At 38.4% G+C, this 24855-nt stretch overlaps 1 protein-coding gene across 16 annotated transcripts in view; it reads right to left on the bottom strand.

Moving 5' to 3' along the window:
• Positions 1-24855, bottom strand: part of ST7 (suppression of tumorigenicity 7) — a 232379-nt gene that overhangs the window by 44257 nt on the left and 163267 nt on the right. For all 16 annotated transcript variants that reach the window (XR_012921021.1, XR_012921022.1, XM_012761077.2 and 13 more), the window contains one exon: positions 11363-11477. Coding sequence is in view for 14 of the 16 variants with exons in the window: in XM_012761077.2 (XP_012616531.1) it covers positions 11363-11477 (115 nt within the window). In the remaining 2 variants the exon portion in view is untranslated. The remainder of the gene's footprint in view (positions 1-11362; positions 11478-24855) is intronic.

Raw genomic sequence — 24855 nt, 5'->3', positions numbered from 1 at the left:
TGAGATAGGACTGTTAGCTCTGTTTTACAAATGGGGAAAATGTGCTATAGGATGGATAGAAATTATGTCAATATCACAAAGCTAGAACAAATCATTTGAGCTGTCTCCAGAGCACATGATTTTAACTATCTTATGTTGTCTCTAAAGTTTGATTTAAAAATACTGACCATGGCAATGCTAAGAAGAGAATCTGGGGAAAGGATACTAGAGATCACCCTCAATTTATCTGCAATGATCTGCAATGATGTATGTGCAGCTATTTATTAGTTAGGTATTATATCCACATTGCTCCATGTTACCTAGAAAGATAGCATTAAAAATATTATCAAACGTTTTACTTAAAGACATAAAAATTTTATGGTATTCCCATAATTCAGAAACATGAAGAAAAATGGCCATTCAAACTAATAAGATAAACATTTTAATACTGTTATACAGACTACAAATATTTTTATATCCACTGTCTGTTTTTTTGGCACAACTTTCTTAGCAAATCCATGTTGGATCTTCAATTGCCTCTTTCCTAAGTGTTCATAAACCGCATAATCATTTCTTTTAGAATTTTGCTGGAATTAAGTTATTTGCTGAAATTCTAAAAAGAAAGAGTGAAAAGCTTTAAAGGGAAATAGAAAATAGAAATGAATAGTTGTACCTTCTTATCAACTTATTAATACAATATTTTCTGTTCCAAAAAGTACTACCATAAGACAGAGGCAAAGAACTGAACAACAGCACAGGGCTTCCAAGTTCATCTACCTCAAATCTTTTTCTTTTACAGATAAACAAATACAGGCTCAGAGAAGCTAAATGATATTCTTAAGAGCCATCCAACTAATTGGTGGCAGGACTGAACTTGCAATACCATGTCCTTGTCACCATCCCAAACTTCCAGTGCAGTACTTGCTTTTATGTTGCCCAGCATCTTTCACTTTCTTCACTGTTTTGTTTGGAAACAGCTTCACACACTAAGTCCTTTAAGGTGTGAGATTTTAGCTTCCTCTAGACTTTAGCCAGCCTGAAAACCTGCTTACAGGTTTATATCTCACACTTGCATATACTTATTTAGCTATTTGTCATTCTGATCTCATTATATACTTTAATCATTTATGTTTCCTTTATACATTTTTCATTGAGAGTAATTATAATTTCATCTTTTAAAGCCTCCCATTCTTCTTAAACAATTTTCCACTTTAAAAATTATCTCTATATCGCCGGGCGTGGTGGCTCACGCCTGTAATCCTAGCACTTTGGGAGGCCGAGGCGGGCGGATTGCTCAAGGTCAGGAGTTCAAAACCAGCCTGAGCGAGACCCCGTCTCTACCAAAAAAAAATAGAAATAAATTAATTGGCCAACTAAAAATATATATACAAAAAATTAGCCGGGCATGGTGGTGCATGCCTGTAGTCCCAGCTACTCGGGAGGCTGAGGCAGTAGGATCGCTGAGCCCCGGAGATTGAGGTTGCTGTGAGCCAGGCTGACGCCACGGCACTCACTCTAGCCTGGGCAACAAAGTGAGACTCTATCTCAAAAAAAAAAAAAAAAAAAAAAAAAAATTATCTCTATATCTCTTATGCCAAATGGGTGTCACCACAAAGTAAGTTATATTTCTTAACTCTCCATTTGTGGGTTCATATTTATCTTTCCTCCGAATTAAAAAAAAAAGAGCATGGCTTTGGCTTTTTGTTATTGTTGTTTTGTTTGTTTTTAGATTCAAGGAACTGTCTATGCCTAATATTCCTTTCTTTTATTATTGCTACAGGGTAACATAGTCTCTTCTTAAGCTTCTTCCTTTCTGTCAAGAATTAAATCTAGAGTATTACTCTCATGCTTTGTCTACTTTAGCAGTAATTGAAGTGTCAGCGAGGCAAGGATTTATTAGATGCTTTGATTTTAGCCAATGAGATTTATACAGGCATTCATATCATATACTCCACTGTCTCTAAACTCACAACCTTTAATATAGGTGGACACTCCACCTGTTCCCCCATTCCACATTTTTCTCTCATGTCATTGTTAAGACTCAGCACAAGCAGGTAGGTGTTGAGGGGTTGCATGAGTCCTGGTAGGCTCTTCATCCATCGTGTCTTAGTTATGCTCCCCTGCAAGATTATCCAAGGGTTATGCTGGGTCTACACAGGCCTCAACTTCCTGTAGTTAAGAGATTGCCAGAGAGCAAATGAAATTAAGTGGTTATACTTTAAAATAGGAATTTTTGCTCCCCTAGTAGACAAAAAAGTTTCCAAACTAGGATTCCCATTTGGCACTTTAGAAAGAAAAAGCAAATTCTACTTATATACTTACTTACTTAGAGACAGGGTCTTGCTTTGTTGCCCAGGTATGAAGACAGCATAACTCACAGCAACCTCAAACTCCTAGGCTCAAGTGATCCTCCTGCCTCCGCCTCCTGAGTAGCTGGGACCTCAGGCACACACCACTATGCTTAGCTAAGTTTTCTACTTTTTGTAGAGATGGGGTCTTGCTATTATGCTTAGGCTTGTCTCAAACTCCTGACCTCAAGCAATCCTCCTACCTTGGCCTACCAAAGTGCTAGGGTGTGAGTCACCACACTTGGCCCTACTAACTCTTTTATACTAGTATTTGGAAAAACCTTACAGATGTCTTCCTACAGAATAGAACGGTGCTTCACCGCAGTGCCTGAAATCACTTCATCATGAGTTGGGTGTAGTGGCTCACACCTATAATCCCAGAGACTTGGGAGACTAAGATGGGAAAACTGTTTGGGACCAGGAGTTTGAAACCAGACTGGGCAACACAGTGAGATCCCCATCTCTTAAAAAACTCAGCACTCTTTGTGGCATTCCACTCTCACATCTGAGCACTTTCACATTGTGTGTTCAGCTCTCAACCACCTCACGTCAAAAAAAGGCAGGACATGAACCCGTCATGCCACTGTCTTCACTCTGAGACAGATTAAAGTCCTTCTTCTGCTGGAACTACGTCCAGGAATACAAGCTCAATGCAAAGAGCTTACAGGTCTGGCTCCTCCCTAGCTCACCCCACACATCTGCTGCCCTTCACTGCATCCCTCCTCTGTCTGTCTGCTCTGTGGGATACAGGGAGATCGTCACACATGCCATGTTCACTGTGCCCCTGCACCTTTCAATATGCTCTGTTTGCCGCAAGCACCTTCACTGTCTGGGTCAGTTCAGACAACACCTCTACCAGGAAAGCTTCCCTCACTCTCCCTTGCTGGGTGTGGTGTCCCTTCCATCTTGGGCTAAAGTCTGTGACAGTCTTTATAATTTATGGCAACTGTCTTCTCTAACTCCCTTGTCCTAAGTACATGGTTTGTTTTAGAAATAAAAGCTGTGTTTCTTTACCACTTTGTATCCACAGCACAAAACAATGTCTGAAATATAGTTGGTAGTCAGTATTTTCTGAGTAAAATCCTAAAATTAAATGTACTAACATCTCAAATCTCTTGATCTCTCAAGTCGGTATTTTCTGAGTAAAATCCTAAAATTAATATACTAACATCTCAAATCTCTTGATATCTCAAGTCAGTATTTTCTGAGTAGAATCCTAAAATTAATGTACTAACATCTCAAATCTCTCTTCCTTCAATTTGGAGGCATTTATGAATAGCTCCTGGAAGCCAAAAGTGATCAATGTTGATGGGTGTTCTAAGAGGGACTCAGAAACTTGTTATTTCTCAACATGTGTACTGCATTTGTCTCTGCTTATAGCATTCCAACAGAATGCATGACATTGTATTGTTGCTCTAATCTAAATATCTACTTGAAACATGGGGCAGGAAGAAAAAAAATAAAGTAAAAGCTGAAACAAGGTTGAAGAAAAGTAGAATAATATTTGGCCAGACACAAGGAAGGCACACCACACCTCTTCTGGCTCCTTAAGGATCCTTTATTGGAATGATGCTGCCGAAAGAAAAGGTCATCTTAGGGAGAATGACTCGAATTTTCAAAAGTCATAAATGGCTCATAATAGCAAAAATTTAAATGTAATAATCTGGGAAGAAATTTCTGTATTTATGAGAAAAACTGTCAAATAGATGGGCCTCAGAAAACCCATGGGGCAAATCGTTAGGCAGAACAATTTTCAATGATAATCTTTTTGATCTAATTTCCTTTTTTTCACCCACCACTGATAATTCATACGTAGTTTTATAAGGATCATTACACTTCTTATGTGTGAAACTGGTTATTTAAGGGTCAATTCTCATATCCATAATTCTGAAATATTTTCAAAGGCAGCAGTCAGCAGATAAACATGAGAACACTGTGTTACAGAGGCATCTCCATCTCCTGATTCACTCACTGGTCCCAGACGTTCCGAATGGCTACCCTAGTGCACAGGGGTTTGAGTCAAGAGGACACACACTTGCTCTCCAAGGCTTTCCTTCTCTGCATCCCCCACAGCGTGTTTCAGAGTCACTGAGCACTGATTCATCCTGCTTAGACTGTGTTTTTCTTTAACATCCTTCTCCACTAAATTGAAAACTACTTTGTGACATAGAATAGATCATATTTATCTCTAAATCCAGAAGTACCTAAAAGTATCTTTAGCATAATAAGGATGTTATAGATCTCTGCTGAAATAATTTGTAAAATATAAACCTAATTACTCTCTGTAATCCTTTAAGATTATGAAGTACCAAGTATCCCTTTTCTTGGTCAAGCAATGAATTGATATCATCTCCACCAAATATATTAATACTTGAAGCTACTATTAATGCAATGCATGTGGCCTTCACAGATGCTTTTGGAGCCATGAACCAACCAAACAAACAAAAAAATGGAAAACAAACAAAAAAGCAGTCTATTTCTCTTTCATAACCCATTTGTGGATTGTGATGTGTTATTACTGTCCCACTATGTCATGCTGTCCTCAATAAAATTTCTCAGTTTACTCCTATTCTTTATATGGTGCAAACAACAGAAATACAGAATTCTGTCCTTAGACTTTTGTTGCTGTTGTTGGTTCTAGACCGTGTGAAGTCTTTTTGCCCCACCTTCAAAAAGCCAATCTAAGGCCCTCTTTCAACCAAAGGGGAAAATTTCACTGAAAATATAAAAAAGATTGATATACAAGAATCTCAAAGAAATGTGCCACCTGGGAGTTCAATGATTCAATCAGGAAATTCTACATGACCTTAGTAATTTTGGGAAGGGGGGGGCAGGCAATACACATTCAACTACACCCAGAAAAATTCATCTTATGCTACAAAGCCAAACACCAGATGTTATTTGCAACTTTTGGGCTGGATCACCCCAGAAGATCTGTATCAGAGGGCCCTTCTGTGACTGGTGCCCTGGAGCCAAACACGGAACTTCCGTAACAGTAATGGCAGGCTGGGAGGGATGTTACCTTGGTAAATTATGATAACTGGGCAATAAGGATTACTTAAAGATGACATAAATTTAGAGGGCTCCTGCATCTACCAACTATGTGAATTACAGATGTATGCATTCATAAAAGATCTTCGATCATCAGATATAGTAGAAGTTTTGTATGTGAACAATCCTCATTGAAATGGCATCTATTATCAGAACTCCTGCTCATTGTATGTATAGCCCATTCCGTGACAGTCTATCATTTGTTTAAAGTAACCTCAAAGGCCTAGTCCTCTCGGCAGATCTACCTCTTGGTGTCCAAATCAGCAGGGCATCCACCACAAAGCTATGCAGGGCCATCATTTCTCAGTGACTTGTATTTATAGGCCTGAAGCCACAGCCCAGTATTAGTACCAGTGCTGATAATTATTTTCTTCTTTGAAGCATCAATGTGGTTCATTTGTCCACCTTTTACACAAGGATTCTCTTAGGGCACTGGCCTGGTATCCTGGATCTTTTCTATAACAGCCAGGCCAGAGAAGGGAGCTGGACTAGGCTTAGAGTCTGTTGCTAGAAACTGACAGCACTTCATTTCTTCCACAAATCCAGCCTAATTCTGTGGTGAATGTTTTCCGAAGCTGCTTGTGATTGTGGCATCAAAATTCACATCTATACACATATGTGACTGAAAAGCACTGTTCTGGACGTCTGGACAGCCTGACATGAAGTGCTGACAAATACAGATTTTCTTCTCTGGTTCTCCAGACATCTCAAATCCCTCCTATTCTTGCTTTCTCTTCAAACATAAATGGAAAACAGCCTAACCAAAGGACAGGATATCTAGCGACCATTTCAAAGGAACTGTGATGATAGCTGAATAACTTTTGCTAGTTATAAGGCCTTGGGCAATAAACAAGGTTTATGAAATTCTTACTTGTAACTACATGCTGACTCTGCAAAACAATATCAGCAAAGGCTTATTCTCTGAATAGTCTCAATATAGAATGATTCCCTAATGACTGTCTTTAAACTTCTGTTTTCAATCTACTGAGATGAAAATATTTCTAATGTCCTGTTCTAGAAAGTATACCCTCTGTACATTACCAGATGGCAGATGATAATGCTAATTTAGGATGGGCTTGATGGCATCAGTTGATACCGTTGTTGCATTTATATAACGTTATGACTATAAAAAAAAACCCAGCTGTCCCTGGTCTTTTGGAAAAGAAGGGAAGAACAGGGAAGTTTCTGCCCCCAAATTTAGGGCAATCACTAAATGACTTAATGGAATAAATACCCAAAAGAGCTTGGATCTGTATTTCTGTTTGTACAAATAGTTCAGAGGCTGAAGTTGCTATGAACCCAAAGAAACAATTTGTCCTTTGATCAGGAGTGAAAATCGCTGGCATTTCTTTTTACAGTTTTCCAAAAGTTTAGACAAAACTAGGAATTTCAGATCTTATCAAATCTCTCTCTCTATATTTCCTACTAGAACCATAATTAATTTTAATAACAAGCTATAATGCTGTCCTTTTGCAGGGCACAAGACTGGGCTCTTATTCTCTTATTTCATGGTTTTCTATTTGAACAAGATTGATGGAGAACAGTGGTGAAGTTTAGGAGTGGCAATCTTGGCTCTTTATAACAGCTCATAGCATCAGAACTCTTACTGTGTGTCCCACACTGTTCTAAACACTGTCTAAACATGGATTGAACTACTTTAATTCTCATAACAAATATAACAGCTGTGTATCTTGGGCAAGTTGGCCTTTCTAAGCCTTGATTCAATTTCCAAAGAAAGAAATCAAAGTTTAGAAGGGTAAGCAAGTTGCTCAAGTCCACTCAGCTTGTGAGAGGCAGAGTTGGGACCTGACCCACCTCTTCACTGCCACTCCCGGCTGCCTTTTGGTGTGCCCAGGGATCACTGACTAGACACAGGCAGAACTAGACGGTCCCAAAGGTACCTTAGAGCACTCAGATTCACATTTGCTTGTTCTATGAGATTCTTCAAAAATTGAAATGCACAAATGATAATGAATAAGAAACACTTGAATTCTTTTCCACATTATCATCCTAATCTTTGAGACTTAGGTTTTCAACCGAGGTGGCCTATAAACAAACGTCTTTGAAAGGCAATCTAAAACTTGTAATAACTTTTGCAATAGCTTCTAAAACAGGGTTCTCATGACTTAATGATCTTGAAAACACTGTGTTTATAGCAAATATATGACTGAACAAAAAAAGGTGATAAAACTCAAATGAACACCTTATATCAAATCCCCTTTGCAATTAAAGAAATGAGGTACAAGTTAACTGAAGATGGAAAGCCATATTTGGAAGATAGTTTCTGAAATACAAGCAAATATAGATATACTCAGTTCTTAAAGAATGATTAGAAAGGAGTCTTAAAAGACAATTTGGCATCACTGAAATTCTGCACTATGGCTCCGGCCCACCTAATTCATGCCTTTGCCTCTGAGAGAGGCAGAGCACGCACGTCACTTTAGCGAGGCTTACATTTATGGAAAACACATGGGCTCTAGAGCCAGTTGGACCTGGATTTGAATCTCAGCTCCGTAGTTTTTTAGGAATGTGGTCTTGAAAGTTACTTAAACTCACAAAGCCTCAGTTTCTGCATCTGCTAAAATGGAATAACTATATCTTTGCAAGGTTATTGTGAGGATACAGCTAATGTGTATAACATGAGTGGCACGTGGTAGGCTCCCAATAAATTTTGGCGAATAACAACAATAAGAGCAATGGCATTTATGAAAACAATGTAAATAAATATTGCCAACAGCAGAGAGAGGGTAAGTGTGATGGTTAAAAGCACGGCCCTGGAGCAAGTTACTTCTTTCCACACCAATTACCACAGCTGTAAAATGGGGTTAACAATAGTATCTACCAAATATACTTGTGGTGACAATCGTGTCTGATACTGACACATTACAAGAACCCAGTACATGCTAGCTGTTGCTGTTATTTTAGTTATTGTGTGAAGGACATGACAGAACAAGACCCAACCACCTAGACAAAAACTGATAACCCATATGTTGATTAATAAATTGAAAATAAAAGAGAATTAAAACTCCTGAGGATGGCAAGATAGCATTTCAGACTAAAGGCTGGAATAATAAAACATGAGAGGTTATCTCAACAGCAAAACCAAAATTAGACTGCAGACTACAATGTGTGACCAATTAACTGGTAATCCTTGTAGAGACCCAGAGTTTTCAAAGTACTTCACTGTAAGAGGAGTTTGTGAATGCCACTGATTTTCAAACTCAAAGCCATTTCTTTTATAGTGTAGAAGAATGAGCCAAGATGAATATATTTTGCCTCCCTCCTTTCCCCTAAAAGATGTTCTTTTTTCCCCCCAGTGCCTTGCCATTTTTCTAAATCCTTTTTGCAAAAGTCAGAAAAGCAGCACTAATCCCATTGTGTTGCTCCCCAACCTACTACTAAAAAAATTCAGCCACCTAGCAAATATAATAAAGGAAGGACTGCTGTACTCAGAAACCATCCAAGAAACAGCTACCCAACCAGAGCATTCCAATTAGCAAAGATAACATATAATCCTGCTGCTTGGGTGTGGCTCTACTAAGAGGGATGGAGAGGCTGGGATTCAAAGTGCTGTCTCCAGCATCTCATGGATTAGATGATGACATCTGAATGAGGGTGAAGAACAGGGCGCCCCTAATAGCTGTCTATACTCCAAGCCCTCTAAAGCATCCACTTCCTTGCCCAAGGCCAGATAAGGAGCCAGCAGCTCAGTAGAGGTCTCCAGGAAAAGCAGCAAAGATGAACTTGAAAGAACTCATTTCATGGTATGGAGTAAGGAACAAGAGACATGTTTTTCAACAATCTTGAGTGGTTGCAGCTCACCCCTCAAGAACAGTAACTTCAGCAGCCACTTCATTATATTTCTACTGTAAATGATACAGGCCTGAGCCAAGTCAGCGCCAAAACTCCCTTCAGAATTCAGTCGGGGTTAGGTCATCTGCACTCTATTGACAATTGCTGAACTCAAAACCCCTAACGAGGCATCTCAGCAACAGTATGTGTCCTGCCACTAATGAGGCTCTTTTTCCATGAATAATGAATAAGAACATCATCTCTGTTGCCAGGTACACAACATAAACAAAGCTCAACACAAGGGCCTTGGTATGGTGAATTTGTCCATTTGCAACAAAGGAATTTTTCAAAGTGTGAGCCAAGTTTTAGTGGAGGGTGGGACGGGCTGTTGTAACAAATAATGTGAACATATGTTATCAGAATCTCATAAATCAGCTTTCAGTTGTTGTGGAACAGAGGCTGTGCAATGGGACAGACAGGGGCAACGGAAAGCTCCAAATGAGTTCATTTCTTTATTTTACAATCAGTCTTACAACACGAGGCTGGTGATTTCTATAATGAACTGAGATCTTCATGAAAGGGGCCTTGTGAGACCTGTGATCCCAAAGGCTATACTGATTAAACTTTTATTTCTTAAGCCTTGATATATCAGATTGAGTACAGGTCAGCACTGGGGATAAGAACACTGGAACCTTGCCATAGCACCAGTGGCTACAGAGTGGGATTTGGAAAAGTGCACTGCCACCAGAACCCACAGTTCCAAAGGACTGGATTCCTTTGGTACTAAAGGAATATCAATGTATGAGCATTTTGCCTACAAGGTAGCCTCATAGCTCAGACCCTCAAACTTAGACCACTGTTATGCTGAACAGTGAGATTTCAGCACATAAACAGAGAATAAAAGTGAGCTGATGTGAAAGCCAAACAGTCTTTATTTTGTTTACTTTAAAGTGCTCCACAAATACTTTTCTCTCTTTCTAAAATCAGTTCCATCCTGGGTATCCTATATCTTGTTACACAGGGTGCTCATGTCTGCACGGGCAAAGTGATGCCATCACTGGCAGAGGGCTTTTAGTTTCCATCAATCTGAGCAAGAATTTGAGGAAAACAAAACAAAAACAAAACAGTCTCACAATGCTTCAGTTTCCTTAACTGTAATGGACAATAACCCCAACCCATTTCAGAGATTCCTTATAAATAATTATATGTCACAAATAAAACCCAAATGGTATCGTTTGCTCTCTATGTTTGATGAATTACTGGATATTTGTGATCTGAATAATTCTTTAAACACACTAAAGATGCTTACTAAAGAAATAATATTTTATAAAGCAAAAAGTGATTATGTAATATAAATAATCACTCCCTAATATCTGTTTTACAAGCTAAAGTGTTTATTTTAGGAAGATATTTATTGAAATAAGGCATAATAGTATAAAGTCTTACAGAGATTCCAGTAGCTATATGAAAGCAGGTAATTATGCAGAGAATTTTTGTGCAATTAATCAAATAGTAAATTCATAAATAATGGCAACATGAGCAGAAGAGTTTTAAAATCTCTAGGATGTGCCAGTTTATTTTTCTGGTTTATTAGAAACAAGCAAAATGGAATAAGTTCATGGGTGAGTAACAAGAATGGTGAAGGGACTTCAAAGCCCGTCATGTAAAGAATTGGGGATATTCTGCTAATGAGGAGACGTGGGATGAAGGGGACATGATTTTATCTTCAAATATGTACTGTGCTGTCCCATGTGTAAGGGCAACTAGCTGTCCTATATTGCTACCAAGGGTCAACTTGACCAACGGCAGTGGTCACAGTGGACTGATGTGGGGTCATGGCTCTATCAGTCAGTGCTGTCCCAACAGCATAGGTGCTACCTGTGAGGGTCTCAGTGGTTCCTGACCATGGAGGTAACAGAGCAGAATCTACAGAACTGCCTGACAGGGAGAGCGTGGGTTACCTGTAGGGAGGGAAGGAGAGGAACAGGGCACATGTAATGTGACATTTCTGGTCCTTGCTAACCATGAAATTCTAAGATTCTAGCAAACACCATTATAAAACTGCAGCTGAAGATACTGTAAGAGGAGAGTTATTATATCAAAGTGTTGTGCTATCTGAAACGATCCTTCCAAACTAATCATGGGACTACATTAAGAGGAGAGGAAGTAAATAAAAATACCCAAGGACTTACCATCGTACTTTGCTAAGACTGCCTGAACATCAGCATATGCTTGTAGTTCCAGAAGGGCTTCTAAAAGGTTTTCATGGATATTGAACATGCTCAGAAGGGGGAACTCCTTCATTAACTAGGAAAGAAGAAACCAAGGAATAAATAATACATTACATATATTTTTTATGTTTTTACTGTATATGCTTCATGTATACAACCTGATGCTTGGTATATTAATGCATATACATAATGAAATAATTACTACAGTCAAGCATTTTAAGAAATAAATATTTTTAAAAGTATAATTAACACTAAATTATATAATATTTATACAAAAGTGTAATATAATTCTTAAAAGTTCAATTAATATGGACTATAAGCTTTCACATCAATTTTTACTTTTTAAATCATTAAATGCTTTTTTTTTTCCTGATAAGATAGGATCAAATCCAAAAGAGAGAGGTTTTCCTAAAAGGTGAAGATGTTCAATAAAGATAAAATACCACAGAGAGACCAAACAAAGGGCTGGTTGAAAAATGTTCACAGGCTTTACTGGTTAGGTCACAGGTAACCTTGTGGAGATCAGTTTGGATGGAAGCCACAGAGTAGCAGGGTGAGCAAGTGGGCACTACCCTTGAGCAGCCTGGCAATGAGGTTAAAGAGAAAAAGTAGGAAAGTGGCTAGAAGGTGATAGGGGTTAAGAGAAAATTTGTAGGTAGTGATGGGGACGGTAGTAAAGAAGGAAGGTCACGAGATCCTACCCAGTGGCCTCCATAAAACAAGAGTTAAGATCATCTTCTGAGACTGAGGGAATAGGTCGCAGGGAGGAAGTTTAAAGAAGGGGTAAAAGTGTAGAATAGCCACAAAAAGGAGAATGGTTTAGGGGGAAAAAAAAGGATTGCCAAGGCCACCTTTAGGGCCTACTGAATTAAAGACCATGAATTTATAGAGGTTACAACAGCCCTGGTTGTCAAGTTTTACCTAGCAGTGGTCAGCAGCCCAGGGATGGTAGCAAGATGTCAAATGTTCAGGTTGAGCCTGGGCAGATTGAATTAGATTCAAGAGGCAAGAAAGTTGGCTATAGTAGTGAAAAAATGATTGAAAGGATGGTCTGAAAGTTCTAGACTGGATGGGGAAGAAGACAGCTCCAGAACGAGTTAAAATATATAATGTTGAACTCCCCTGGAAAGCAAAAAGAAAGAAGAAAGGACCATGAATTTTAAAGTAAAATCTTTATCTTAGAGAAAGGTAAAATCTCATCTTAAGAGAAAGTTACCCAGGTTCTTTATAAAGGACAATCATATATATATATATATATATATATATATATATATATATTCCCCTCGAAACTCATACCTGGATTAATGTTTTCTATATAACATGATAACCTTTAAAAAGTGATAACTGTTTTTGATGCTTTAAAGCAATTATGCTGAAAGAAATACTCAAAAACAGGCTAATTAATTGTTAAGCAAGAAACCAGTGGATACACTGCATTGACTATCCACTTCTTCCTTCATTAGGAGCATTTATCATATTGTTTTGTTTTTTAAAGACAAGAATCATTTAGCATATCTTTAAAAATAAATAATTTTCTGTAGGCCCAAAGAGCATCATCATATTACCAACGAAAAACACCTATCAAAACGATTATGTGTTCAATAAGACTGCTGGTCCGAACCCCCTAGAGAGGCCTGCAGTATTTTCATTGTTGGTGAAGGAAGGGAATAAGACTATATCACACATTGTTGATGTTCTGTAACCAATAAAAGTGTTTCTTGTTCTGGTTCATTTTGATGTCTGGTTGACATCACTCTTTGATTTTTTTTTCCTCTTTCTAATTAAAGCTTGTTAGAATTAAAGCTCTTTGTCATTCAGCATTTGGCAACACAATAAAGACATTCTCTAAACTGCAACATTTAAACATTTATCGTTTTTGACCAATTCTTCAGGTAACAATCAAACTTCAAGGACACAAGTCATATTCTGTAATTTTAAAACTGCAATTCCAAATATTAGTTGCTGAAGCTTAAAAACTGAGTCTTATTAAAACCCAATGAGACCACATGCACAAACATGGAGGTCTCAACTGGTTCAAACAGAATTTGAAGTAAGATGTGAGGAGTTTGAGCAGCCATGCTTTCATTGGAAGCTTAGGCAGAGTATACCGTGTTCAAAAAATAATCACCAACAAAAGGACTTTAAGTATGCTGAAAAGCAAATGTTGGAGAGGAAACTGAAGTCATGTAATGATTAGGAAATCTAGCTTTCCTTATTTAATACAAACAAGAAGAAAAAGCGAGCTCTCTGCTCCCTCCATTGCTCTCTCCATCCCCTCAAACAAGCTACCTTAGAAGAAAGCCCATGACACCACTCCCTGGATTCTGTGTGTCCCTCCCTGCTCCACTGCAGTCTGGCCTGCCTCCCCCCAGTTACTCGGGATCTGGGAGTTCCACATTTACAGGTGGCTTAGATCCGTCCATGGATGCCCTCCAGCCCTTTTCTTGCTTGACCTCTGCATCATATGACAGTTTGATGACTTTTCCTTGAAACTCTTGCCTGTCTTGGCTTCCTCAACACCACTCTCTCATGGTTTTTCTCATGCTATCTCCTAGCTCCTTCTCTAGTTTCCCCTTGTCATCTCCCAGGTTATGTTCCACTTCCTCTTACCATGAACACCCTGATCTCTAGCACTGCTTTCATGTCCAGGTTCTCAGCACCACCATCTTTATGGGGATGGCTCCCACACCCTAACATCCTGCTCGGATCTCTCTCCTGAGCTATCAGTTCGATTTATAAACTATCGTCCTGACAGTTTTACCTTGGTGTTCTTCAAGGCAATACACCTAATACTGAGCCAGTATTATAATTTCCCCCTTCCCAGGCCAACCTTTCAAACTTGTTCTTCCTCCTTGGTATTTCCTATCTCAGAGAAGAGTGCCATTAACCCCCTACTTCACCTACCTACTTCTCCCTACCCACTACAGCCTCTTTAGAGGCTCCTGCAACCTCTAAATTAGTATGTAAAAAAATGCTGTTATCTTTCATCAAGTTCACAGAAAGCTCTGTTGTGCAAACAAACACCTTAAGAATCATTACCGTCTCCTTTTTTCTCTGACCTGCTGCCAATAACTTTTAGCTTATGCCCTCCTACTTTGTCTAAATTGCTCGAATAGCATCCACATTGGTCTGCTTGCCTCTGGATCACCTCTTTCAATCCACCCTTCACAATGCTGTCATAAAGGCTTTTCAAATACACATGTCCCTGCTTGAAAGGCAACCACTGACATAGCTAGACCTATCCCAAGGAAATAGTCAGATGTGAATACAAATTTACAAAGCTGTGTATCACAAAATGCAAGCAACTTAAATTTTAACCCATTATGAGACATTTAAGTATAATAAGATACAGCCATCTTTTGGGCGATTATATGTAGTCATTAAAAGTTAAGTTCTCAAAAATGTTTTAAAGGCATAGCCTGGGAAATGCTGCCATACAATGTTACACTAAAAAGCAAGATGCAAAGTATATTTTGCAATAAAATCATGCTTTTCTTATGTACCTATGCATAGAAATACACTTGGTTAGAAATATACTAAAATGTTTTAACAGTGGTTAGTTCTGGTTGGTGAGATTAATGGTGTTTTTATTTCTTCCTTCATATTTTCTATTTGTTCTAATATTTTTAAAAGGAGTATAAGTACATTCTAAAACCTGGGGAGGAGGGAGACTATTTTTAAGAATACTGGCTTCTCATCAATTTCAGGATATAATGTAGAATCCTCATGGCATGGCAAACACAGCCCCTCATGACGAGTCACTGTCTCCTGCTCCAGCCTCATTTCTGGGCAGGTTACACACACCACACACCTGCCATAGAAAATCTTTCAGTTCCTTAGACTGGACATTCACTCATGTTTCTGTCTCCACGCTCCCCCTCCCTGAGTGCTCTCCTTTCTTGGTCACTTTGGCCAGCTCCTTGACTCCCAGGAATCCTTACCTGCCCCTGATTCCTAGCCTCTTACCCTCTACTGATCCATCTTCCCCATGAGTCTGGGAAGAGTGTGAGTGCAGGAACTCAGTTTTATTGTTGTATTCTTGGTCAGTGACTGACCTATGATAGGTGCTCAATACATACTTCATGACTACAATACTTTTTAAAGGCTTTTTAAAGTTCTATTTCTTTGGGCTACATACTATATGTGTGCTGCCACAGACCTATGCAGGTCCTTGGGTTACATATCCCTGAACATGTTCCTCTACCATTAATAATCTTCCATGAGCTACACCTTGGGAAAAGTATAGGTAAAACCTATAAGTTTCGACTCAATGTACAGAAGAATTTTCTTACATGTAGAACTGTCAAAAAATAAAATAGATGGTCTAGAAGTCTCTGTCACTGGAATTATTTATATATAGAGAGGTCAGGGATACTAAAGAAAGGACCAAGGTCCTTTTACAGTCTGTAATTCCAGGGAAAAAATTCCCAGCTCCTAGGCATAACTTTCAAGGCTGTCTCTCAGCTCAGTGCCAGATTCCTCCTGACTCTCCTGTCTTCTACAGGATTAAATTCTAGCCCCATCAGACCAGATGATTATACACCATTCCCAGAATCCTTTCTACAGTTACTAGCCACTGTGTTTTTGCTCAAACTGTTTTCACCACCTGGAATACCTTTTCCCCTCATTTACAAGGCAGCCTGTCAAAATCACCCAACCCTCCAAAGCCCAGATCAAATGCCACCTCCTAAAGTCACAGCATCATAGAAAGTGAGAGCCAGAAGAGCCCGTGGAGATCACCCAAACACCCTCCTCACTTTACAGACGAGTTCCCTCCCACCCTGCCCCACCAAAAACAATGAAGGCTGCAAATGTAAGTGATTCAGCCAAGGTTAGGGCTGAGACTATGATTCAAACCCAGCCATCAGTACTGAGTCCAAATTTCAACACATTAGAACCTCAGTCTCTGGGCTGCCAAGGCCAGAACTAAATCGTTTTGCTTATTCCTCTGATACAATACTGACCTAGCTGCTTTGTACTGTGTTTACATGAATTTAAGAAGATAGATGTATTATAGAGGAAAGAGCCCTACATTTGGAGTTATTCCTGAGTTGAAATCCAACCTCTGCCATGTACCACCTGTGTGATTTTGTATAAATCACTTAACCTCTCTGAGCTTTGGTTTCCTTAGCTCCTGGGTCTCAGCTCCTATGGCATCTTCTGAGACTCTCTCTGCCACCCTACCTAATGTCACCACCCACCCCACCCCAGCCATATCATCATTTTTTATTTCATATTCTGAAATCATCTTATTTATGTGGCTGAATATTAGCTAATTTAGAAAGTAAAATAAAAAATAATTAAATAGAGTGATAATATAATAGGTAATACTATTATTACAGGGGAGAGCAAACATTGTCTGCAAAGGGACAGACAGTAAATATTTTGGCTTTTCAAGCCATCTGGTCTCTGTTGCAATTACTCAGCACTGACACTGTAGCTGGAAAGCAGCCAGGGACAATATATAAATGAATGCACAAGGCTGTGTCCCCATAAAACTTTATTTACAAAAACAGGCAGGAGATCAGATATGACATGTAGGCTTTAGTTTACAAACCCCTGGATAATAGGAATACAATTTAAAAAACAAAGGGTCTTCATAAAAGGAGTTTCATAATGATATTATATTTTTAAAACACCATCTTTTACACACAGCTGGGTTGGCAGACTGTAGAAAAAGGACTACCCTACAACCCAGCACTTCATCTTCCAGCTAAATCCCCCAGAGACCATCACACATGTGTCTGAGGAGTCACACACTGAGATATTCACTACAGGATGAGGAAACCCATCATTAACACTGGACTGAATAGATGTAAGGGGGTATATTTATATGACAAAATGCTATTCAGCAGAAAAAAGAAATGGGCTAGAACTTAAGATATCTTAATGTGGACAAAAATCAAGCAGTCCTATTTTTCCTCATCCAACATCCAAAAGAATCATTCATTCAGTAAACGTTGATGAATGTAAAATCCTTGCTATATGCCAGGCTTCAGGATACAAAGTTCATTAAGACTGATTCCTACCCATAATATAAAACATAATCAATAATTTTATATTTTCATAAAAAGCGGCAAATCACTGTTATTCTTAAAGGCAATTCATAGAAGTGAGAGTAAATGACACTTAGAACCAACAGTTAGAAGAATAAAATGAACACATAAGGCTGAGATCAACTACATATACAGGTCACCAAAATCAAGCAGTTCTGAAACACACTGTAGAGAAACACATCCATAGTACGATCCTATGTAATTAAATTTAAAAATGTATACAAAACAATACGACGTATAATTTAGAGCCATATATAATGGAAATGTATGAAAACAAACCGAAAAAGCGAACTTGCTGGTGCTTCAGGGAGGCGAATGGTGTGAGTGGTAGTCACATGAAGGCCATAGCGTTATTTACATTGTTTCGTTTCTTTTAAGAAAGGAGGTGAACAAAAATGCAAAAATTTAAACTAGTTATTAGTTGGTCACTGTGTACTATTATTTATTTGTAATTTTAGGTAGTACAGCTATGTTTTTATATATTATTCTTTATATATTTTGATATTTTAAAAGTATCTTCCACAAAAATAGGAAGTTCATTAGATGTACTTTTCATGTGTATTTCCTCAAGTAACGAAGAGCTCCATTTTCATCAGACTTTGATTTCTTTTCCTATTTTCTAATTGCCTTTTGAGGCAAAATTACTTCTTCCCATTGGGGGTTTGATCCTGCAGTTATTTAAAGTGTTGCTGGTGTCTCAAAAATTGTGACTCTGGCTCAATGACATTTAGAGAATTTTCCCCCAAAAAATAATTTAATCTAATAGATTTTAATACACTGTACTTGAATTCTATAATGATATCAAGATAATAATTGCTAATCTCACATAAACCACAGCTTAGAATCCCACTTTGTAATTCTCCATAAGTTTCAGAGAATAGGTTCATTGACAGACATAGTATGAAGAACTTAATTTTTATCTTAATTTTTTTTAGAGACAGGGTCTCACTCTGTTGCCCAGGCTAGAGTGCAGTGGTGCAATCATAGCTCACTGCAGCCTTGAACTCCTGGCTTCAAGTGATCCTCCCACCTAGTCCCAGAGTGCTAGGATTACAGGCATGGACCACTGTGCCCAACCAGGAACTTTAGTAATTATTATTCCATCCTGAAGAATGCCTCAGAGTTAAAACAACTATAAGGTAAGTTCCTATCTAATATCTATCTACGTATCTGAAAGGGCTCATCATGGCAGAAGTCAAGAGCACCACCACCTTTGCAAGCAGACAAATCTGGGTTGACATCTAGGGACAGTGGAGTTTCTTAGCACCAGGTGAGCTCATTTTTCTCGTCAGCAAGTTGGGGATAACACCCAGCTTGCAGTGTACATATATCTCCTACCCAGATACAACATGGGGGCCATTACTATATATAATGTTGACACAAGTATACTGCATTTTCTAAGTGCTATTGGTTTTGCTATGTGTGACTAGTTTTCTTTTTGTTTTTAGTTGCACAGTATAGTGTAACTCAATTTATTTATTTAAAAATAATGTACCATTATTTAAAAATGGCTTGGTGATATAATTAGCCTTTCTGTTAAGAAAAGACCACAGTTCCCATATCAAGCTTGAACGAAAGCATATGATAAATATAAAGGTCTGTTTTCTATAAGCTAAGTCATTCTAAATAAATCTTTAAACTAACTCACTATCTAGCACAGTTCTGTTTATTTATTGCCCGCTATCTTCTCCACACTGGTAATTGCTTTCTCCTGGCAGCAAGAAATTTATATGCCCTGTTTTGCCCAAATATTACAGTTCACATAGAATGAAAACACTAACTCTCCTAGGATTCCTCTAATACCTACGGGGAAGAACATGGGATGGGCCAAGGATAGAATTTCGGTTTCAATTTTACATCATCTGGCTATTGTCAGTTCAAGTTTATTTCAATGGAAGAATTTGAGGCACTTCTGAGGTTAACATTTATGAGCTCAAATGGGGAAAAAAAAGAGGGTTAATTCACTGGATCTGAAATACTCTATGGACATAATTTAGAACTACAGTCTGTATGCTTTTTCTCAGCTGACTTACAGGATGAAAACAACAGTTTAAACCTTTCAAGTTTGATTTGTATCCATTTAAACATTTTATTAGTTTAGCTATCCATGTATTGTTCCTTGAGTGAGAAAAACAATGGGAAAATTCTTACATATTTTAAGGGAGAGGTAACTAAAAGAATTCCTTAGCCAGATTCCTACTGAGGTCAATGCAAGCTTGGCCTAATTAAAGTTTATGGAATTTGGCCTGTACTATATTCAAACAACAGATACTATTTTGTTATAGTTGTAAGTCAATGTTATTTAATTATAGTTTCAAATAAAGGCATAAATAGAAAATAGAAAAGACACTTTATACTGCATGGTGATTATTTTGTCAGTAATTTTTACTGACACTAAGGGGCATGAAAAGGAAGAATGAATTGTTTACCAAAGTCCTCAGAGGCCCATGAGAGTTCCATTTACACTGAGCACTGTAAAATGCAGTCCTGAGAGACTTAAACATACACTAATAAGAAAATGTCATTTTCAGAACTAATCCGAAGGCAAATAGTAAGCTCTATCTATTGAAAAGTAATACAGTCAATACATGATCTACATGGCTAGTTAAGCAAACCATCAGTTAATTAGTTCTTCGCTGAACTAAGCACATTATGTAAATGAATCCATCATTGAGAACAAAAGAGAGAAGTAACAGTTGCAGGAACAATGATGATCTTCCAATGACAGTTTTGGCTCTCCCAAAGTCTCAAAGGGCTAGAAGGTCATCTAAATAATTATCTACCCCTCCTGTCAAAATTGTGCTCAGTTCATTCTAGAGAAGAAATTTTTCCTTAAAAACTTCAGTGAATGAGACAAGCTTTGTGTTCATACATCTCACAACAAAAATATTTTCAGTATAAAATTTCCTCTTCTATTAGTTTCTCAGTTAAAGGTCAAATAAGCACAACGTTGGTCAGAACTTAGAAATCTTCAAAGAGTCTCTTCTTCAACCTCTATCTGCCACAGTGACAATTCTCTACCTAACTTTAAGACATCTAAGAACTTTCTTTTCCAAAATCAAAGGTCTGAAAGACCACTGTTTTATTAATAACTATGTTATTAGAGAGGAAATTTCTCTACTCTATACTCTTAGGTAAAGTGCAGTTTCAGGAACCCCCAGGATGAGGTTGTTTTAGAAAAGAGCAGAAAAGAAGCTGGCTTCATGCTGTCTTGGGGAGAAGTATAAAACATCTGAGTAAAACATTTCTTTCTCATCTTTAACAGTTTAAAATAGGGCTGTGCCCTAGCCCTGAGATCATGCACAAACCTTAGCAATTTGGTGCATATTTCGAATGGCTTGGAAGCAGGCCCATGGAGAAGAGGACAATAAGCATCATTCCCTGTGTGATGACATGGCACTGCTCTCCTGCTCTAGGAGTGGCCTCAATAAGCAGCTAAACACACTGGCCAACAATTACTGTCAAAAAGGACTTTTTATGCCAAAACCACAATCACTGTGTTTGGCAGACACCATTCCACACACATATGAGTTATAGTAAATAATTCTATTCAGGAGATTAACTCATTTGGTTATCTGGGGCAGAGTTAACAAATATTCGCTCTGGCAGGCATCTTAAGATAGGGTCATGCTGAAAGTTAACTATAACGGAAGATTCTTTTATGGCAACAGGCAGAAGATTGGTGCTCCAGTCTGTGACATCATCTACACACTGCTCTTCACTCTGCCTTCTGATGCTCTCTTTGCTCCCCAAGTCCTTCCACTGAACCCTCCTGGAACCTGAATTCACGAAACACACATTCCCCAACACATCCATATGCTATTTACAGAACACTAGCCTGAGTTCACTGCTACGTCTGCAGCTGTTGAATTTACCCCACAAAACTTATGTCTCCTGAGCAGGATGTAGGGTTGGCTTCTCCTAGTTCCTCAAAGTACAACCTCAGATCATTACTGCTCAGCCTCTGGCCAGCAGTTGCCATCATGCTACAGTACCCGTGACCATCCTTTGACCATGTTTTCTAGCAGGTATCAGACCCTCAGACACCGAAGATTTTGGCACCTGGCTCCATACTCTTACTCTTGACCTCAAGTCCTACTGTCCATTTAGATGATTTCAGTCTAGGTGAGCATCCTATTTAATAACCTAGACTCTCAGTTGTTTTACCTTCTCAAAGCAAAAGACAATCTCTCCAATGTATTAAGCAACCTGAGGTCATGGCCAAACTCCAGACCTTGATATCATCTAGACATGTCCCATCTAAAATTTAACTATGGAACGTTCTGATCAAAATGTACTGCTCTCCAGTTATCTTACAGGACTCCCACTGAATTTCCTCTTTGATTTCACTGAGACTACCAGTGCCTTGTCCTCTCTACTTTTTCATCCTTATCTTTCTCAGGCCACTCCCACTGCTCTTAAACTCTTTCTTCTGTGAGTTTCTGTGGTAGCCCACCCTCCTAGTTTTACTCACACCTTTCCAGCTGCTCCTTCTAAAAATTCATTAGATGCTTCTTCTCTACCCAGTCTATCAATGCTGGAAACTACTGGGAGTTACTTGTTAATCTTCTCTCTTTTGTTTCTCTCTATATACATGGTCTGGTCTCATTCAATACCTTGGCTTTAAATCCTACATATATGTTGATAACTCCCAAACTTGTCACCCCAGAGTTCCAAACCCATATCCAATTATCTTCCTGAATCTAGAGGTATGATAGGATCTCAAGCTTTACTTGATCCGAGCAGAACTCCTCCTGTATCATTTAAAATCTGTTCTTTCCCTAGTCATCTTCCCTTCAATAAATGGTATGACCACCACCAAGTTGATCAGGCTAAAGCCTGTGTACTCCTAGTTTTCCATGATCATACTATTTCTTTTTTTCCATGTCCAATCTATTCGCAATTCATTTTTCAAATAGTCATTGGGCAGCTACTGTGTACCAGGCACTATTCTACTGGGATACAGTAATAAACATAAAAAATTTTCTTCCCCTATAAATGTATATAGACTTTCAGATGGTGACAAATTTTAAGGAGAATAAATATAGCTGAGAAAGGGGTTAGGGAATGGTGGTACAGCATAGCAGATGTGATTTTTAAATTTTTTTTTTTATTTTAGGAAATTATGTGATTTTAAATAGAGAAATCAGGGAAGGTGGGATTGCAAAGGCGATATTTAAGCAGAAACAGAAGGAGGTGAGGGAGCCAGACATGAGGGTGTCTGGAAAAGAGCATTCCAGGGAAAGGTTCAAGCAAGTGTAAAGGTTCCAAGGTGGGAATGAGTCTGGTACATTCAACAAATAGCTAGAAGGCCAGTGTGGCTGGAGCACAGTGAACACGGAGAGGCAATCGGGGCTTAATTGTGGAGAGGCCACTTTTAGCTCTGAGTGGGTGAGAGGCCACTGTTAGGTGTTAAGCCATAGGATAACATCATCTAACATATGTCTTAAACAGCTCCATTCTAGCTACTACATGGAAAGCAGATACAAAAGGACAAGAGTGGAAGCAGAAAGGCCAGTTAGAAAACTGTTAGGAGAATTCAAGTGAGAGATGATGGTTTAGACCAGTGGTCCCCAACCTCTTTGGTACCAGGGACTGATTTCATGAAAGACAATGTTTCCACGGACTGGGGGTTGAGGGGTGGGGTGTGGTGGTCAGGGGGGTGTGGTGCAGAGCTCAGGGAGTGATGTGTGGTCCATTTCCTAATAGGCAACAAACTGGGAGTTGGGGACCACAGGTTCAGACCAAGGAGAGGGCTGTGAATATAAAAAGAAGTGGTAAGATACTAAACATATTTTAAAGGTGGAGCCAATGGGATTTGCCAGGTCAAATCCTGCTGATTTTATGTCCAAATATATCTTAAATCCATCCACTTCTTCACTGTCACCCCCACATGCAAACCCTCATTAGCTCTTGCTTAGACTACTATTATGATCTTTTTACTGGAGTCCTCGATTCCATTCTTGCTCTCCATTCTTGACAGTGTACTCAGTAATCTAACAAAAACATTAGGAAGACTTCATCCCTCCTCTGTTGTATCAACTTGAAAGGCTTCTTCCCATTGTACTTACAATGAAATCCAAAGTTCTCACAAAACTCCTGCAAAACCCTGAATGACATGGCTGCTGCCTGCCTATTCAAATTCACCTCATTCTAACCTTCCCTTCATTCACCTTGGCCTCTTTTTCATTCTTGATAAACTCAGTCCAGCCTCAGGATCTCTGCATTAGTGTCAACCTAAATTGTAAAAAAGCAACACAGAGGATGGAGAGGGAAAAGGATGAAATGAAACACAATACTAGAAATATGGAAAGAATGAATAGGATAAAAAAAAAGAGTTGAGCAAATAAAACCAAACCCTAATTCTTTTTAAAAGATTACTAAAATAGACAACTTATGCCAAGACTAATCAGAGAAATAAAAGCCAAAAGAGGCAAATAAAATACAAAAGGAAAAGAAAAAAAAAAACCACAGTTATTGTATTTTTAAATTATGAAATAACATCATGAAAAGCTCTATGTAATACATTTATTATATGTATATAAATAAACATGTATATTAAATATATACAGTACTTAAAGCAGAGCCTACTGCTGAGATACATGGGTATAGTCACATATTACTGGTGAGGATTTAGACAATCATAGGCAGTCATTTTGGAGAGTGAAATGGCAGGACACACTGAAATCAAGCATGTACACAGCAATTCTAACATCCAGTAAGCCCACTCCTGGGTCTACACCTTGGTGAAAGCTTTTCCCATGTCAATAAGGATGTTCACTGCAACACTGTTGGGATAATGGGAAGTTGGAAGCAGCCTGGGAGTCCTTCACTAGAGGGAAGGTTAAGTAAAAGTGAGTAATATCATAAAATGAAATATGATGCAGCAGTTAGAAACTACAAACTACACGAGAGGTACACAGAGCAAAAATTGACCTGAAAAATAGTGTTGGGTGAAAGAGGTAAGAAACAGAGAAGATCTGTAGACATATAAATCAAACACACACATGCCACTTTATTATATATTCTGTATGAGTTATAGTCATGGCTTCTCTGAAATCCATTAGGTTTTATCTTCCTGGCATAATAAGAATAAGTTATAGTATAATGGGAGTTCCTCACCAACTATATTTTAGGAGAGATTTCATCAAATCTAGATGCCGAATTACTTTTCTTCCATATAATGATTTCCTCACTTCAACAAAGCAAAAATTTTTTATTGTCTACAAAATGATCAAGAAGCCATTATTTAAGATAAAAATGAATAGGTGCTCCCTCAAATATGACATAGTCAACACTGAAGTCCTAACCTCTCAAAACATTGATTCACACGCAGGATTCCACATCTTGGTTGATAGAAGCTACTTCCCTTGTTTGTAAGGCAAAATCCTTAGAATC

Source organism: Microcebus murinus, chromosome 9 (genome assembly GCF_040939455.1).
Source record: "Microcebus murinus isolate Inina chromosome 9, M.murinus_Inina_mat1.0, whole genome shotgun sequence".
In the NCBI taxonomy this organism is placed as follows: Eukaryota; Metazoa; Chordata; class Mammalia; order Primates; family Cheirogaleidae; genus Microcebus; species Microcebus murinus.
This window is presented reverse-complemented; position numbering and strand designations above follow the sequence as displayed.